The sequence below is a fragment of the Eretmochelys imbricata genome, chromosome 6, assembly GCF_965152235.1.
Source record: "Eretmochelys imbricata isolate rEreImb1 chromosome 6, rEreImb1.hap1, whole genome shotgun sequence".
NCBI lineage: Eukaryota > Metazoa > Chordata > Testudines > Cheloniidae > Eretmochelys > Eretmochelys imbricata.
In genome coordinates, this window is record NC_135577.1 from 67105521 (window position 1) to 67124843 (window position 19323).

Here is a 19323-nt window from a genome sequence, read left to right on the forward strand (position 1 = left end):
ATTCAAGTGTATTCTTTCTCTCCATTCTGAATTTGATTTGGGGTGGTCTCAGGCACATACAGCATATAAGGAAAAGAAGTAAATTCCTAAGAAGATAGCAGCCCGTAGTGCTCTATTTTTTTGGGTTTATTGTAAGGGGAGGAAGTTTTGTGCAAAACACTTATCTCCCACTTTCTGAAAAGGGTCTTACAATGTCAGGCTGGAAATGGGGAAAGACAGCTATTTGATAAAGACAGTTGTTTGTGGCTAAGTATTTCTTGTTCTTTGAGTGTTTCATTAAAATGAAAATGTTTTTCTGTCTCACACATACAAGCTATCCTGCAAGTGAGTGTGACAAATCTCCGCAGGAATGAGATCAGAGCGCATTTCTCTGTCCCTTTCTCTCTCCTATATCTATCTTTGAATTTGGAATGTATCTTATCATACTTCTATGTGACTTGATGTTCCATTGTATTCTATTCTTGTCCTTGCAGTGTGAGTGACAACTGTTAAGCATGGCCCAAGGAGCCACTGATCAAAGTAATGTGGAAACTGCTGACCCAGAGGAGAGTTCTCCAAATATGATTGTTTACAGAAAGGTAATGAATTTGTGCTTGTTTTTAAAAACTTTCTGTGCCATCTGTAGAAGGATCCTATTGACCCTTTAAAAGTTAAATATATCTTTTATTTGGTTTGAGAGCATGTATTTTACATTTCATAGGGCAGCAAATACTTATAAGATTTGAGGGCTGATGTTTCTCTATGCTTGCAAGTACTACTTTTTTGTAGATGTAATATATAAACATTTGTTATATGAAATGACTAGACCAATGCTAATACAGTTTGCAATTCATATTTTTAATAGTGAAGCAATTATTTACCTATTCAATTTACTAAAAATTACATGCTTTATGACCCTTATCCAATATATAGTCTGTTCTTCCATACAGTGGATTAATTACAAATTTTTAAACGGCCTGATGGTACCTCTGAGGTAACTGATGTATGTATTTAAGAACCATGGTGCTTAAAACGGGAGGTGGAAATGACTTGAAATCCTGACTGGTAATTTATCTCAGTTGGCAGCATATGAAGCTTAACTTATAAAACTGTAGCATAAAACCCCAACAGTATTGTTTTTATTTTTTTTTAAACAGATGGATATAGTACATTCATTCACTGTGATAAAATGTCTCATTTTGAAGTACTCTGGGGGTGGGGGAGTTAAAGCTGAAGGAAAAACAATCTTTTAAATTATAGCTATGAGAGCATTGATTTATTTTCAGATTTGTGTGTCTGTGGACTATGGAATTGGGTCTCTCTATAAGGAACAGTAAAACACTGAAAATGTTTTCTATACAGTGTGGGAAACTGCTGACTAAAAATGAAATTTCTTGCGTAAATCAAGAAAAACTATGATCTACCATCTGTTTATCTGTGCCCTGAGAGAAATGCTGAATTTTATTAAGTTACGTCATTCAGCACAAATGACGTTTGCATATATAGAACAGTCCTGATTTAAATTATTTTTACTCATTTCTTTGTTTAACAAAATGGTTATAAATAAGGGAAATATGCTTTTGTCATATTCCAAGATTTTGTTTTTCACTGCACGATTGTGATCTCAGATAATTTTTCATATGCTGGAAAATAATTTGGGTTGCATCCACAGCATCAAGCTTTGAACTTGCTGTTTTTGATAACCTTGGTTTGGATTTTGTTGTTGCATGTTAGATCTGGAATGTGAATGTTAACCTACTACAGTTCTCTGAGTAATTATGTGTTTTCATTTTGGCTTTAAATGTGATATAAATTCATTTAAGCTGCTAATTGAAAAGTAGCTGTAGTTGTTTACCATCAGCTATAGCTACCCTGATTCCACGATCTGAAAGGTCCAACCACCACCATCAAGCTCATCAGGGACCTGTACTTTGAAGGAGGCCACCAAGTTTCTGGTTTCATCACCCAGAATTGAGGGCCTTGGTTCCATTTGAGACACTTTATCCAGTCCTGAAAATGTGATTTTACTTTACTATGTTTACCAGTTTTCTATTCCTCACATAGTTTTTGCACTTATAAATGTATTCAGTTTCTGTGGCTGCTGCTAGTTCACTATTATCACTGTAAAATAATTGTTGTGTGATCTGCAATATTAATGGGGAAAAATGCTCCTGCCATTTGATTAATTTCTCTACTCTGGGTACACCAGATGTCAGTACTATCACAATTTCATCCATACTCCATCCAAGTGCACTTGTACTTCTTGATTAGCATGTTCCATATATCATTCAGTAATACTGTTATTACACTAATGTATTGCTGTGATTTTTTTTTCTGGTGCTGGGTTTCGCTGAGGATGGTGCTTTTGTGTTTAGGGCTGGTAAGTGCTGTTTTTTCAACATAGCTCATCCAGTAGCTGTCTAACTTTCTGAGCCTTTGTAGTTGTCTGTTATTAGTGCATTTGTTATGTGTGCAAGTGTCACAAATATAAAGGGAAGGGTAACCACCTTTCTGTATACAGTGTCATAAAATCTCTCCTGGCCAGAGGCAAAATCATTTCACCTGTAAAGGTTTAAGAAGCTAAGGTAACCTCGCTGGCACCTGACCCAAAATGGCCAATGAGGGGACAAGATTCTTTCAGATATGGAGGCAGGGGAACAAAGGGTTTGGTCTGTCTGTGTGATGCTTTTGCTGGGAACAGATCAGGAATGCAGCCTTACAACTCCTGTTAAGTTAGTAAGTAACCTAGCTAGAAATGTGTTAGGTTTCCTTTTGTTTAATGGCTGGTAAAATAAGCAGTGCTGGAGGGAATCTATATTCCTGTTTTTGTGTCTTTTGTAACTTAAGGTTTTGCCTAGAGGGATTCTCTATGTTTTGAATCTGATTACCCTGTAAGGTATTTACCATTCTGATTTTACAGAGGTGATTCTTTTACCTTTTCTTTAATTAAAATTCTTCTTTTAAGAACCTGATTGATTTTTCATTGTTCTTAAGATCCAAGAGTTTGGGTCTGTGTTCACCTGTACAAATTGGTGAGGATTCTTATCAAGACCTCCCCAGGAAAGGGGATGTAGGGCTTGGGTGGATATTTTGGGGGAAGATGTCTCCAAGTGGGCTCTTTTCCTGTTCTTTGTTTAAATGCTTGGTGGTGGCAGCATACGGTTCAAGGACAAGGCAAAGTTTGTACCTTGGGGAAGTTTTTAACCTAAGCTGGTAAGAATAAGCTTAGGGGGTCTTTCATGTAGGTCCCCACATCTATACCCTAGAGTTCAAAGTGGGGCATCAGGGTTAGTTTGTACCTTTCCAAGGAAAGTGTTTTGTTCCTTATTCCTCAGCTGCAGAATAAGAGTATTAAAACCCAATTCTCTCTTTTCCTTATCCCTCCAAAGAAAGAAGCCAACACTTGAATGTCAAGAATGTAATGTGTAGGTTATTTATAGGCTGCTGGCATGTTCCCCAGCCCAGAAAGGATTCATGCCATACCCAGTGTCTGTTCAGGTTTTTCTTCAGGACACCATTTACTGAATGCATGGACGATCTTCAGCAAATCCCCAAATAAAACAATTTAACATAAAGCCAACAGCTAACTTTCCCCTGACCCACAGGCTCCTTGCTAGAGCCCTCCCTGTTCTAGCCATCTCTTCCCTATCCTCCTAGATGCCATCTGCCTGGGATTCCCCCTGGTCCAGGGCCTGCCACGCAAGCCAGCCTTCTTCCTTTAGCTTCCAGCTCCCCTTCAACTGAGCTCTTTCAGCCTTTATAGGAATCAGGTCTTATTAGGTAGTTACCTGACCCCTTCCCAGCTGGGTCTGATAATCCCCTCTACCAGCCCAAACACCTGTTCTTAAAGGGGCTCTGCTTCAGAACAGGGCTGTCTGGCCCCAGATCCCTCGCCCCTTAAAGGGGCAAACCATCTTGTTACAGTCACCATTTACTTTTATGTCTCTGTACACATAAACATGAGGATAAAACAAAATGAAGTTTTTTAGCTCTAATTAGTTTGTGCTGCTCTTTACAGTGGCTTGCAAGCCTCCTCTTAACTGTTCTGGTTGCTATTTGAATCAGGTTCTTTGAGAAATCCTTTTTATTTGTTTCCTTCAGAATTAACTTTCTGGTGCTGAGGTTGATAATAGTCACAAGGCATGTCATCACTGAATGTTGAAAGGGCACTCTCCAGCAGCTTCCTTCAAAACCAGCAGCCCAGCTCCCATCTTACAACACACTCTTGTCTGGCTGGCAGCAGGGCCTTGTTCACCTCATCAGAAAAGAAGTCTGTGTTCTGTAGTGATACCGCTCTGTCAGTCACAGAAGGTGGTTTCCAGTCAGCTAAAGCTCATGCTACCCTCCTATCTCTGTGTGTACCTCAAGATGTAGCCCAAAGAAGCCAACAGGCCTGTCAGATAGGGTGATGTGGGCTGGATTGTAATAAGTGCCTGCTGTAATTTGTCTTGTTTTGTGGAGCTTTGGGCAGGGGTGAAAATAAGATGAAAGACTTACCGGTACAGGGCCCCAGAGTTGGGCCCTTGGAAGGGGTGGGGCCTCAGGCGGAAGGGGCGGGACCTCGGGCGGAAGGGGCGGGGTTGGGAGGGTCAGCCTCCCGCAGCTTGCCCTTCCATGCTGCCTGGCCTGCACCAGCTGGGGCTCCAGCGGTGATTTAAAGGGCCCGTGGCTCCAGCTGCTGCTGCAGTAGCGGTAGCCCCAGGCCCTTTTTAAGTGACCGGACCCTGGGGCAGCTGTCCCTTTTGCCCCGCCCCCCATCGGTGGCCCTGCGGGGTGAGGGGCAAAAGGAGCAGTGACGTTAAAGTGCTGCCACGGCAGTGCTTTAACATCAGCTGTGTACAGGTACTGGTGGCCACTTCTTACCGGTACACCATACCAGCCTGTACTGGCCCACTTTCACCTCTGGCTTTGGGACTAGTTAAGAATTTTACTGCACTCTGCCAGCCACATTTGATTCCTGCCACTCATGTACTGAACTGTGACTAAAAATTAGTAACAATACTTTTTGTGTGGCTCTGGCCATGTCTGGCAAAGATGTTGGATTTTGCTTTTGATGTGATTACAGCACATAGGAAAATTTTTAATTTTGTGTTTTTAAAATTGTATTTAAAGCACATTCTTTTATCCTTTAGCCTACTTTTCATGGAAGCAGGAGTTGTCTAAACACAAGGGCTTTCACTGGAAGTGAGTGCCATGCTGCTGCTTATTTCTATTTGTGGGTGGTGCTGAGGGTGGTTCAGGAAGAGGGAGAAATGCAAAAGAAGGCTGGAAGAGGAAAAACAATAGCAGAAAGTATTCATTCATTTTCAGGGCTGTCACTTTTCCTTGAAATCCAAGCTCTGGTGTATTTTTCTAAAAATCTAGCCCCTAAAAGTTCAAACTCTGTAGACCATATCAAGAGAGGAAGCATTCATTGATGCCATCTGGCATTAGTAAATAAACAAAACAAATCTGAGTGACTCATTACCAGAAATAAATTGGTGAATTTGGACGGAGTTCAGAGTAGCAGCAAAAAATGATCAGGGGGCTGGAGGGAAAGATATATGAGGAAAGAGTAAAAGGCTTGACTAAGCAGGGCCATAGCATTCTAAAATATTCAAAGAATGTAAGCACAAAGGAGGGATAGGAATTGATTCAGGTAGTAGTTGAGGAATATAACCAAGAGCAATAGGATGAAATAAAAAAAGTGAAACTCTAGACTGAATATCAGAGTCTCTCAGTGAGATCTCTTAGGCTGCGGAATAGTCTCCCAGGGGAAGTTTGTAAGTCTCATTGATTGAGATATTCAAAGCTAGACTGAACAAAGCTCTAAAGAATACATCATAGGGAACAATCCTGCATGGGCGGGAGATGAATTGGATGATCTAATAGGACTTTTCTACCTCTGGAGCTCAGTTTTGCCAGATACACCTGGAATTTTTGGCAGCAGTGAACTGTTTAAATTGTGAATTTTTGTTGTTACTCATTTGGTCTTTTAAGTAAGCAATAAAATTCAATTTCAAAAGGCAGTTGCTGTTATGAGTAATTTTAGTGGGAATTTGCAGCTGGCACCTGACACATTTAAGAAGTTTTAGTGGTCTGCTAACCTCAATGTTTCTCTGTCTTGCCACTTTTTAAACATTTCCATTTCTTAAAAAAAGGTTAGTTAAATTTTTTTTTAAAAATAACTTTTACATTCGCAGCCTGTGTTCCAGGTAAACTCTATGGAAACACAGAACTGGCAAGCACTTTGAATGTAAGAAGGCAAGCAAATCTGGAATGGTGATGTGGAGAGGACTACTAGGAGAAGAACAGAGAGGGTATATTAACCGGGAGGACAGAGAGTGAGAGACCAGAATAACAGTGTTGCTGGTTCAAATTGGTAGAGGATAGAGGTCAGGTTAGATGGGGGAAGTAAAAAAAGTAGAGCAACAGGCTGTAACAAAACTTAACTGCACATGATAGGACAGGGCCAACAAAGAAAGTAACAGAAAGCCACTAGCCATTACCTATAGCCCCCAACTAAAACCTCTCAAGCGCATCATCAAGGATCTACAACCTATCCTGAAGGTGCAGAGCTGGGTAGGGTGCCTGCCTGCCCCGCACCAGCCAGAGGCCTGGTAACCCTACAATATCGGGATGAATGGCATCCCGACTGTACATCGGTTGGGATGCGGGACAGAGAGTTAAATATCGCGACAGTCCTTATGCTTTGATTATTTAAAAGAGTTAACCATTGATTATTTTATATAGCTTTATAATGTTTCTTCTAAGGTAAACAGTCCCAATTGTTTCCATCCGATGAAGTGAGCTGTAGCTCACGAAAGCTCATGCTCAAATAAATTGGTTAGTCTCTAAGGTGCCACAAGTACTCCTTTTCTTTTTGCGAATACAGACTAACACGGCTGTTACTCTGAAACCTGTCATCTTTCTCCATGTGAGTCTTTTCCATGCCCCTAACATTCTCATCACCCATCTCTGAATGCTCTCTATTTCTGCTATATCCTTCTTGAGATGTTTTAAGATGTATAAAGATGGGTCTTTTATATACAATAAAACTACAAAATTTCAATGTGTATAAAAGACCCTTTCTCCTTCATTCCCCTCCATTGTCCACTACTGATATGTACCCCAAGGTACTGTAGAACAATAACATCCCTCTCCTCTCTGCTCTAACCACACATGCTTCCCCTTAACATGCTAAAATTGTCCACTGTTGAGCCACAATAAGATCTTGCAGAGTAGGATCATGTCCTGTGTACCTTATATACCAACTCAGTTAAAACTTTTGTCACTTATTGAAAAACAGAGAAGTTCCCAAACAAAATCCTTTGTAGAGTTAAGGTTAAAGGTGTTTCAGTAGACCCAAGCTAACCCCTAAAATCATTTTATACTTCCTTTTAAAAACTGTATACCTCTTATATAAACCCCCAATGTTAAAATCTGGTAAGTTACAGTCTAGTGATCCAACCACAGTAGGAGTAGTGCTGAACTGGTCTCAACTGGAAGTTATTCTTTGCATCTTGCATCTCCTTCCCTCCCTCCTTGTTCCACACTTGTCATTTCCTAAAATAAACCAGCAGAACACTTAGTAATTTCCTTTTCCTACTTCTCCTCCCTCATTTCTGCCTGGCTACTTTGAATGGATATCTGTGAAAAATGTTGTCATCTCCGTTTGCCCTGCTGAAGTGTGTCATCGGCTGCAGTGTGACAGACCTGCGTAGATCTTCCTGAGCTGAGCTAGCACAGCGGACCTTTTGCTTAATGGGTAGGGAAGCCATGTGATGAAGTGCACTGTCATGGTTTGAATTCTATAGCTGCAGGATATATATTAACGATCCTTAAGTTTGTATAATATGGCAAAATGTTGGTCTGTGGAAGCTGTGATGTTGATTGTCAAAAGCTGTCCTGCAGCGGCTCAGAAACGTGAATACCAGCCTCAGGACAGACTGTTAGGAAGCAAGGCATACCCCTCCCACCCCCCCAGATGGCTGTAAGTTCTATACTTAGATTTCAACAGCCAGGTATCAAGTGTAAACTCCTTAGGCACTATAACAGCTTAACCATGGAGTCTCAGACAATCCCCTCAAATACCCTGGTCTATCTTGCCATGCAGGTGGGCCTGCCTTTGTGATAGATGGTTACTTACACCAAAAAATCACAATTATATTCAGGTTACTCCCAGTCCCAAAGGATGGTCCCTTACCATTACAATTGCACTTGAGATCTTACAGCAATGACAAAGCTTGTAGCCAATCCTATAATAAGCTATCCAAAGATCTATTAACTAGGAAAAAGAAACAAGAGAGTTATTTACAAACTTAAAGCTGGTAAATATACACACATGAAGGATTCAGAGTAACAGCCTTGTTAGTCTGTATTTGCAAAAAGACAAGGAGTACTTGTGGCACCTTAGAGACTAACCAATTTATTGGAGCATAAGCTTTTGAAGTGAGCTGTAGCTCACGAAAGCTTATGCTCCAATAAATTGGTTAGTCTCTAAGGTGCCACAAGTACTCCTTTTCTTTTTACACATGAAGGAGTTAGTCTTAAGTTTCAAAAGGTAATAGAAGCTTCTATAATAAGGAAGCTCTTTATGTCCTTTAAGGCTAACCCAGGCCAAGCACTGGGGGTCCTTTGCTTATGCTTAGAAACCTTGCCGACATAGAGTCCAAGCAGCACAGAGATACAGTTTCTTCTTAGTAGGGATTTCTATTCCTTGCCCCTGAGAATTCAAGCTGATTGGGTAAGTTCACATGCATGTTTCCCCTTCGGGGTGGGGGGAGAGCGATCAGCAGTCTTTTGTCCTCTCATGTTCCATAGTGGTTTATCTGAGGTTTATGGGCCTTCTTTTGTTTGCCGCAGGAGGTGTTATCTCCTGCCCAGCTAGTATTTCACACTTGGTACTGCTTCTCTCCTGACTGGTGGTTTACGGTCAGAGCAAACACTTTTACAGTTACAGAGCAAACACTTAAAGATTATCTGATAACATGGGATACAGGTGATATAAGTGAGATTAATGCATGCAGCAATTTGCAAGCATTTCATAAAGTCTAAACACTAGACACATTTTTGTAAATCTAATACCTATTTATTTAAACCGTACTAATATACAGGTGAGCCAGCTATGTATTCGTCAGTGTTCTGTTGAGGCCTAGGGACCTTGGTCTGAGCTGGCACCTGGTCTACCTGTGGCATATTGATCTCCACCTTTAACGCCACACCACTAAAACTTTGAACAAATGGCAAAAGGAGCATATCTTAAAAACCAGGTGTTGGTGGTGCAGGTACATTAACTAAGATGTGCCTATGTTGTGGGTATTTTTGTATTTGTATTATAATAGCATCTAGAGACCTCATCTGAGATGAGGGCTCCATTGTACGAGGCACTGTGCAAACAAAGTTAGGTAACAATTGTTCATGCAAATAGGAAGATGCATGCCAAACAGTCATTAGGCAGCAAATAAGTCATTTGCTTATGCTTTTCTCTAATATATGAATGCATTTGAAGTAAGCGGGTAAGCACATAGTGCATATGTGCAATAATTTTTGTTTGTTTTGCACACACACGGACCTCTTTACTTTTGAAATATTGTCCCTTAACTCCCGAGTATTGCTTCTCTGCTTGGAGCAATACTTTTCGCTTAGCAGATAATTCATAAAATTAGACTTTTCTTCATACTTTTTTGCAATCTTCTTCATTTTCAGTGAGTTGAGTGTCTCTCTTTTATTTACTTGGTTTTACTGTCTTTTCTGGCTCTCTTTTCCCTTGTCCCTTTTGTAACTCTAATGATAAAGCTGTCTCTTGGGAGCTATCAGAGACTAATGACAGTGATCCATTGTCATAATTTTTCTCAAATGCTTAGGGACTGAAAAAGGATGAGTGAGGACCAGGAGCTATAAAACCCATTTTTGGAGTTGTCCTAGTAGCCAGTGTGTTTTGCAGGAGAGCGGGGAGGATGTTAAGGGCAATTCAGCTAGAGGCCTAGGTATACCAGCATTAGCACCTGTAAAATTCCTCATATTTGTTAGGAGGAGTCCTTTTCTCTCTCTCAACATCTTTCTCATATCATTCCATGTGTGTTTGCTGTTCCTAGCATTTTTCAGACATTATGGTCTTGGAGTCTTTTCAGTATGTTTGCTGTTTTATTTTCACATGTTTTGTGCAAATAGCTAAATATGAATGTTTTGTTTTCTTTCTGCCTAAATCATCATTAAGCATTGGATTGTTCATTTAAAAGCCAAACCAAACTGAATTGAGAAACTACTGAGCTGAACAAACAATATTAATACTTAAATATAGGCTATCTCATGCTTTTTAGCAGCAATTTCTAGAAACAAAAAGGCATCTACTATTGGCCCATCTGTATTTTTACCTCATTTTTAATCAGGTTGTAACATATATAAGCAGGGGAATAGTCCCGCTATTGTGGGGAACTTTCCTGGCTTCTGCACTACCTCGGTGAAGTGGGCTAGTGAAAGGATCTGAGTCCTTGCTCCCACTTCCTTTACCCAGTGGCCTCCCTGCCCTTGAGAACTCCCCTTCCACTCTCCTGTCTGGCAGAGTCCTCGTAACCCCAACAAGGCTGGGCCCAGGCAGGATTCCTGGGGGGCTCGACCCCCAAGCCTAATGTGGTCACCTAGGACAAGGACTAGGGTGTCCCCACTCCAGGGTACTCTCTCTGCGCTGGGCACTTCTCTGACCCACTGACCAGTACATACAAGTTAAAGCAAATGCAAGTTATTTAATCAACAATTTTAAAAAGAATAAGGAAAAATGGGAAAGGTTAAAAGAAACACATCAACCCACTCTGTGGCAGGGAACATCACAAACAGTGTCTCTGGAATGTCAGGGCAGTTCACAGTCTGTTCCTTGTAAGTCCCAGGCCTCCCTCTCAGGCCCTGGCTGCGCTGCAGGGATGCTGTGGGCTGGACACTTGCTCTGGTGGTGGCCACACGCTCTCAGGCTCTAAGTGGTAGGACCCTTCTTCCCAGTGTCGCCCCCGCCCTGTCGGGTTATGATCCAAGCCTGGCCTGCAGAGCCTCTTGGCTGAGGCGTCTCCCTGTGCTGGGCCCGTTGCCCAGGGTCCCCCTCGCTCTCCCCAGCTGCTCACAGCACCCAGCTCCGGACTGCTCCAGCCCCAGCTCCACCACTCTGTCTCAGCACTGCTGTTGGTGCTCTGCCTCCAGCTCCCTGGGCTGCTTCTTTGGCCCCTCTGGCTCTGGTTGCTGCAGCTTTGCTCGCAGGACAGGTCTGCTCTGCAGGCTGCTTCTGTGACTCTGCTCCCAGCACTGACCTGCTTCATGGGCTGCTTTTCTGGCCCCTCTGGCTCTGGTTGCTGCAGCTCTGCTCCTAGGGCAAGTCTGCTCTCTCTGGGCTGTGCCTCTGGCTCTGGTTGCTGCAGCTTTGCTCCCAGGATAGGTCTGCTCTCTCTGGGCTGTGCCTCTGGCTTTGGGGCTGCGTCTCTGCTCAGGACAGGGTCTGCTCTCTCTGGGCTGCTTTTCTGGTCCCTCTGGATCTGGCACAGCTCTGCTCCCCAGCTCAGCTTGGGCCCCTGCTTTCTCCTTGCTCAGCCCCCACTCTGTCTGACCCAGGCAATTCCAGCTCACATGGAGGATGGGACCTCCCTGGCCTCCTGACTCCCTGATTAGCCTGCTCGCCCTGTCATTCAGGCTGACCTGGAGCATTGGCCTCTCCTCCTCCTGTCAGTCTCAGGGTCCTGATTCCCCATCGACCCTTCCCCCTTTTTAGTACTGGGAGCTAGCCAACCAAAACACCCCCACTGAATGTTACTAAGGGGGCAACAGTCCCCTTACACAGAGATGACTTCAGATAGGGTTCATAGCTACGTAAATAACTCTTGGTTCCTACAGTGTGAGTGCACTATATTTGAATCTTGTTTGTGAGCTAGGCTGTATGGGAATAATTATAAGGCCTTGTCTGAATTGTAAGTCTCTCTTTTTACATAATATGTAGATGGGATCACCTAGCTGTGCTTTTGTAACTAGGTTAGCCAGTCCTCCCTCTGAACTCCAGGACTTTATGCAGAAGGACTCCCCAAAGAGCTCCAGGTGTAAAGTGGCCCTGGCACCAGCAACTCAGGGAATGGGAGAGCTGTTCAAATTTTTGCACAATGCACCAATGCAAATAGAGATTTGTAGTTTGATAGCTGTGGACTAGCCATCATGGTTGTACTGGTAAAATGGTTCAGAATGAACATTTTGGATTATGATAGTCGTCACCATGTCAGATGAGTGTTTCAGAGCCTTATTACTCATATTCCCTCTATTTTTGCCCAGTTCTCTTGCCCCCCCCCCTTATTCTCCTTTCCTCACCCTTCTTCCTCAGTTTTTTTCCTCAATCTCCCTTTTTCCTCTCACAATTTTCCTTTCATTCTTGTCACTCTTTCTTCCACTTAAGTATCTTACTCCTTTGTAATTCCTGCATTCCCATGTTATGCCCCCGAGTTCTCTATATTCCTCTACCCTTCTCTTCTCCCCTACCGCTATGGTCCAGAGTGACCCAAAAATCCTCCTCTAGTGCTGAGTCCCTGAGCAACCTGAAGATCTGCTGGAAGCATAAAAGCCAGTTCCTGCTGCTTTGTGCCTAGATGCCAGAGGTAGGTTCTTAGGTTTTTAGAGGCCCATGCAAGAACTAAACATGACAGTCCAACCCCCAGAGAAAAAGTGGGGAAAGACATGAATGACAGAATGAAAAATGCTCCGCAAAGCCTATTAATTCTGCCCCAGTCAATAAATATTCTTTCCCTCAAATTAAATTACTGCTTCCTCCCACTAAATAAGTGAATTCATGATAATGCCACACCTGTTCTGGCTGCTCTCTTGGATTCCTGGAGGTCCTCAGCCTTCCTGCTACTCTGCTCCCTCATTTCACTCTTCCCTTTTGAGAAAGAGATAGTGGTATATGCATGAAGCTGCTCCTTGCTTCCACCTCCTGGATGTTGGCTGGGGTGCACAGAGCCAGGAGTGATGAGATGTCTCAAGATTCTAGTAAAAACCTGGTGTCACAAGAACTGAGCGGAAGTCTGGGACTGCCCTACTTAAGCTACATGACTTCATTAAACCAGGACCTCTGGTTCCTATAATCACAGTATAGCTCTTTGGCATCAATCACACATTTATTTTTATTATACGCCTGTATATTCTGATTTGGACCCATCTCTTGGGTATAATGGCTCCTTCCGTACACAAACCATTGGAGCTTTTGTTTCTCAGGGTGCTATGAATGGAAACAACCTGTACTTTGTAGAACAGATCTTAGATGACTTCAGTAGTTAGCTGATCTGACTAACTCCCTTCTCCTTCATACAGTGCATCTGATAATCTATTAATCCCTCAGAAAAACATTTCTCCCTTTATTTTAATGTTCTCATCACCCCACGCACAGAAAACTGTGATGGAATATAAAATAGTTTCTAATCGCTTGATGCAATGTAAATCATGACTAAATCACTAATTATTTCTTTAAAATTCTCTTTATAAAAAAATTAAATATGAAATAATGGATCAGCAAGCAGCCATGTTGTCAGTTTGATAGCATGTGTCAAGAGGGTAAGTCTAGAGTTGCAGCAGGAGATTTCCACAACTGCTTTTTTCCCCTTTTTTAAAAATAGGTTACATATTTCTCTAGTGGTCTTTGATTTAGTGCATACTGTGTATCCAGATAATATTGCTGTTCCTCGACCTCAAGTATCATCTTCCTGTGTCTCCGGCTGCTGCTCTGGTCATCTTTTGATGATACATGTGAACAGGCTGAATTTATTTATCTTTAAAATGGCAGACCTTCCCACACACCCCCTCCAGGATTGCATGGCTGCCCAACACACACTGTGATTAAGTAAATTTTTCTGTAGTCCTTTAAGGAAGTTGTAATAATCACTGAAGGTATCTTCAAATATATCTGGGATGCCAATTCTCATGATTTTATTATGAATCTCATAATATCTGGTAATTTTCTTAATGCTAGAATCAAGAGATTGAATGAGAATCTCTGCTTTCAGGTTTTTTTTTAAGGTAAGTTTTTAGTGTTTACGGTTATGGAGAAGAGCTTGCAAGCAAGAGGTGAGTATGCCCTGAAGACTTGGGAGCCAGAAGGCAAATTAAAAAGAAATTCATTATTTTTTTAAAATCTCAAAAGCCAATGGCATGAATTTTTGCTCTCTGCTTCATAGTTTTGGAATGGCTGGGGCTGCCAATACTGATCTCTAGTGTTTACACCATTGCTCAAAGTGCTATGAAAAATGTGAAACAACTAATCAAGGGTCAGCCTTGCTCCTGTGGACTGTAATGTGAACAGCTTCAGGCCCCAGGTCGGTAGGAGATTAAGATCTGATACATCTTCTACCTTTGGCTATATCCTTGTCATAAATATAAAGGGAAGGGTAAACCCCTTTGAAATCCCTCCTGGCCAGGGGAAAGCTCCTCTCACCTGTAAAGGGTTAAGAAGCTAAAGGTAACCTTGCTGGCACCTGACCAAAATGACCAATGAGGAGACAAGATACTTTCAAAAGCTGGGAGGAGGGAGAGAAACAAAGGGTCTGTGTGTCTGTTATATGCTGGTTTTCTGCCGGGGATAGACCAGGAATGGAGTCTTAGAACTTTTAGTAAGTAATCTAGCTAGGTATGTGTTAGATTATGATTTCTTTAAATGGCTGAGAAAAGAATTGTGCTGAATAGAATAACTATTTCTGTCTGTGTATCTTTTTTGTAACTTAAGGTTTTGCCTAGAGGGGTTCTCTATGTTTTTGAATCTAATTACCCTGTAAGATATCTACCATCCTGATTTTACAGGGGGGATTTCTTTATTTCTATTTACTTCTATTTTTATTAAAAGTCTTCTTGTAAGAAACTGAATGCTTTTTCATTGTTCTCAGATCCAAGGGTTTGGATCTGTGGTCACCTATGCAAATTGGTGAGGCTTTTTATCCAACATTTCCCAGGAAAGGGGGGGTGCAAGTGTTGGGAGGATTGTTCATTGTTCTTAAGATCCAAGGGTCTGGGTCTGTAGTCACCTAGGCAAATTGGTGAGGCTTTTTACCAAACCTTGTCCAGGAAGTTTCAGAGTAACAGCCGTGTTAGTCTGTATTCGCAAAAAGAAAAGGAGTACTTGTGGCACCTTAGAGACTAACCAATTTATTTGAGCATGAGCTTTCGTGAGCTACAGCTCACTTCATCAGATGCATACCGTGGAAACTGCAGCAGACTTTATATATACACAGAGAATATGAAACATTACCTCCTCCCACCCCACTGTCCTGCTGGTAATAGCTTATCTAAAGTAATCGTCAGGTTAGGCCATTTCCAGCACAAATCCAGGTTTTCTCACCCTCCACCCCCCCACACAAATTCACTCTCCTGCTGGTGATAGCCTATCCAAAGTGACAACTCTTTACACAATGTGCATGATAATGAAGTTAGGCCATTTCCTGCACAAATCCAGGTTCTCTCACTCCCTCACCCCCCTCCAAAAACCCACCCCCATACACACACAGACTCACTCTCCTGCTGGTAATAGCTCATCCAAACTGACCACTCTCCAAGTTTAAATCCAAGTTAAACCAGAACATCTGGGGGGGGTGGGGGTAGGAAAAAACAAGAGGAAATAGGCTACCTTGCATAATGACTTAGCCACTCCCAGTCTCTATTTAAGCCTAAATTAATAGTATCCAATTTGCAAATGAATTCCAATTCAGCAGTTTCTCGCTGGAGTCTGGATTTGAAGTTTTTTTCTTTTAAGATAGCGACCTTCATGTCTGTGATTGCGTGACCAGAGAGATTGAAGTGTTCTCCGACTGGTTTATGAATGTTATAATTCTTGACATCTGATTATAACATTCATAAACCAGTCGGAGAACACTTCAATCTCTCTGGTCACGCAATCACAGACATGAAGGTCGCTATCTTAAAAGAAAAAAACTTCAAATCCAGACTCCAGCGAGAAACTGCTGAATTGGAATTCATTTGCAAATTGGATACTATTAATTTAGGCTTAAATAGAGACTGGGAGTGGCTAAGTCATTATGCAAGGTAGCCTATTTCCTCTTGTTTTTTCCTACCCCCACCCCCCCCCCCAGATGTTCTGGTTTAACTTGGATTTAAACTTGGAGAGTGGTCAGTTTGGATGAGCTATTACCAGCAGGAGAGTGAGTCTGTGTGTGTATGGGGGTGGGTTTTTGGAGGGGGGTGAGGGAGTGAGAGAACCTGGATTTGTGCAGGAAATGGCCTAACTTCATTATCATGCACATTGTGTAAAGAGTTGTCACTTTGGATGGGCTATCACCAGCAGGAGAGTGAATTTGTGTGGGGGGGTGGAGAGTGAGAAAACCTGGATTTGTGCTGGAAATGGCCTAACCTGACTATTACTTTAGATAAGCTATTACCAGCAGGACAGTGGGGTGGGAGGAGGTATTGTTTCATATTCTCTGTGTATATATAAAGTCTGCTGCAGTTTCCATGGTATGCATCTGATGAAGTGAGCTGTAGCTCACGAAAGCTCATGCTCAAATAAATTGGTTAGTCTCTAAGGTGCCACAAGTACTCCTTTTCTTTTTGTCCAGGAAGTGGGGTGCAAGGTTTTGGGAAGTATTTTGGGGGGAAAGATGCGTCCAAACAGCTCTTCCCCAGTAACCGGTATTAGTTTGGTGGTGGTAGCGGCCAATCCAAGGACAACGGGTGGAATATTTTGTACCTTGGGGAAGTTTTGACCTAAGCTGGTAAAGATAAGCTTAGGAGGTTTTTCATGCAGGTCCCCACATCTGTACCCTAGAGTTCAGAGTGGGGGAGGAACCTTGACAATCCTGTACTTGGAGGGGGAGGGATGTGCTTATCAAACAGGTCTCTTTCCATCTCTAATTTCTGTGGTTCTAAATGCTGCAACACTGATCTGAATTGGAGAAGCACAGCATGTGGAATGGTGATTTAAATTAAGCAGCATCAAGCCTTGATAACAGATTGAATCTGACACATGCATAAATGTTCCCTTTAACATTTAAATATCATTATCTTTATACAGTATTTCATGGTTTCTTCATTTATAGTTTTTTTTCATACTGCAGTAAAACAGTGATACTTTATTTTTAAATTCCAGAACAGTGCTAGTACTCAGTTCTGCATGTGTGTTGTAGGAATTGTTAGAGTTCATCTAAGGATTTACAAAATTCCAACAGTGCAAAGATTTTTCCACTGGTCAACTATACATCGATTACTCACTATATTCAGGAATTAAGTAATTTTTCTCATGTGGTAGCACACTTGTAATAAAGGTCCACAACAACTGATTAAGTGCTGAAGTGGATTGGAGAAATGTAATCAATAGTAAAAGCTATTCTTTGATGTTATGAAAAAGAAACTGTGGTTCTATGTAATTGTGAATGAACAATCTGCCCTTAGCAAGGGGCCGCCGGATGGTGTTGTGCTGCCCCTGGAGCAGAGCAAGAAGGAGATTGATATAACGAGTCACAGCCTTTCACCTGGTCTCCCTTCTACTAGGGGTAGGAATAAACTGTGCTGGGTCTGCAGCGTATGTCGGCTGATGTGCTGCCACCCACATGCTGTGGCTTAGTCCTGAATAGATAATGCCACTCTCCCAGAAAAAGCAACTTTGGTGCTGTTTAAGTACAGCGGCCACCACCACTCATTTCACTAATGACTTCTAAACTTTCTAATGCTGACTCAAACTTTAAAATCAGATGCAAGAGGGAGGAGTTAAGACAAAAGTGGATATGAGAAAGAGAGAGACTCTAATAAAAAAAAAAAAAAAGCGAACTTCAGCTAAACTTTTTCTCTGTCCTGATTAATAAAATATCACTTTGGAGGATTAGGAGCTTCCTTCAAGAGGCTCTGAGTTAAGCTTTGAGTGGGAGGATTCATTTCAATAAATGGAATTATGTGTGCAGGACCATCAATAGATGCAAATGAAATTCCATTTAAAAAGCCATGTTTTGTATCTTAAGACATTCTGAAGCTCTTTTTTTTTTCATGAGAAGCTGTCATATCATGTTCAAGGGGAAGCAATTGCCTGATTTTTTTTAATTGTTGTCTTGTTTCTCCTTTTCCCGTCTCTCTCTTTCCAAAGTTAAATGAACTGAAGAAGACAGAAATTAAATATCGGGCAGACTGATTAACCCAACCAGATGCCAAAGTGTGTTTTGCTGCCCAACAGGCAAACACAGTACTTCCTGCCTCATGGTTGTGGGGCAAAGGTCTCAATATTGATGCAAAATAATATTAATAAAATTATATCTTATTTTTTAAGTTGTTAAATACTTGTTTGCACCTTTACTGAATATTAAAATATACCTACAAGAATGTTATAGCTAGGAGGCTTGTAAGTAAAACAGTACACATAGGTAATTATGTTACAAAATATTAAAGCTAATGACAAAAATTCCAGATGATTTCTGCTTTGACCTCCCAAAGACAAGTAAACATCAAGCAGACAAACTATGTAAACATTTTTAGGGAAAACATTTATGGTGGGATATGTTTTACAGAAAATACAGGTTTTTTTCCAACTCATGTTTCCCACTTAAAAGCGAAAACCTTTGTTGTTTCTCAGATGCTTAAATGGGATATGCTTCTTTTAATATGCATATTTGCAAATATTTTGTATCTAAATGCAAAAGCCTTAATATAACAACTGCCTGTACTTGTTGTTATATAAATAGTAAAACAGATTATGTACAAATATTGCAAGGTCATTTGATGCTAGACTAATTACTAATGTCAGAAGCCATTTAAACATATAATATTTATAGTAATGGGGAATTTAATTACTCGTACTGCACAATCAAACGCTCATCCAACGCAGAAAAACAACAACAAAAAAATGGTCACAAACTTTGTCATGTAAAGTCACCAACTTAGGCTACAGACTTTCTAAAGGTTACTTAATGTAAAAAAAAATTTTTTCTGAAAACGTAATCTTTTTTATGTAAAGAACAGAAGTGTTTGGACTTTTTAAAAACAGAATTTAATTTCCTGTTAAACACTAATAAAAGTAAAAATTATTTTAAAATGGACTTAATAAAAAAGTTACTTTTAACTTTAAAAGTTATCTAAATCTTTCCCGTCACAAGAAAAATAAAGGCAATTGAGAAATGTTAGGTATTCATTAAACAAACTGCATACTGAGGAGCTAAAAGTGCCACCTAAGCCAAACCTGTAGGCACGGAGCCAATAATAAAAACTTAAACAAGCATAAAAAGTTTTTTCCTATAATTTCATACATATAAGAAGGAAAAGAATATAAAAAGACTTTAATGTAAGCATCCCAAACTCATCTGCTATTCTGCTTAATTAGCAAGCACTTCACAACTCATTCTGCCCATCTCTAGAAGCAAGGCG

At 41.2% G+C, this 19323-nt stretch overlaps 1 protein-coding gene across 1 annotated transcript in view; it reads left to right on the plus strand.

Moving 5' to 3' along the window:
• The first annotated feature begins 494 nt into the window (after nt 1-494).
• RGS6 (regulator of G protein signaling 6) overlaps nt 495-19323 on the plus strand; it is a 449956-nt gene continuing 431127 nt past the window's right edge. Inside the window, exon 1 of the mRNA XM_077819976.1 lies at nt 495-578. Coding sequence (XP_077676102.1) covers nt 495-578 — 84 coding nt within the window. The remainder of the gene's footprint in view (nt 579-19323) is intronic.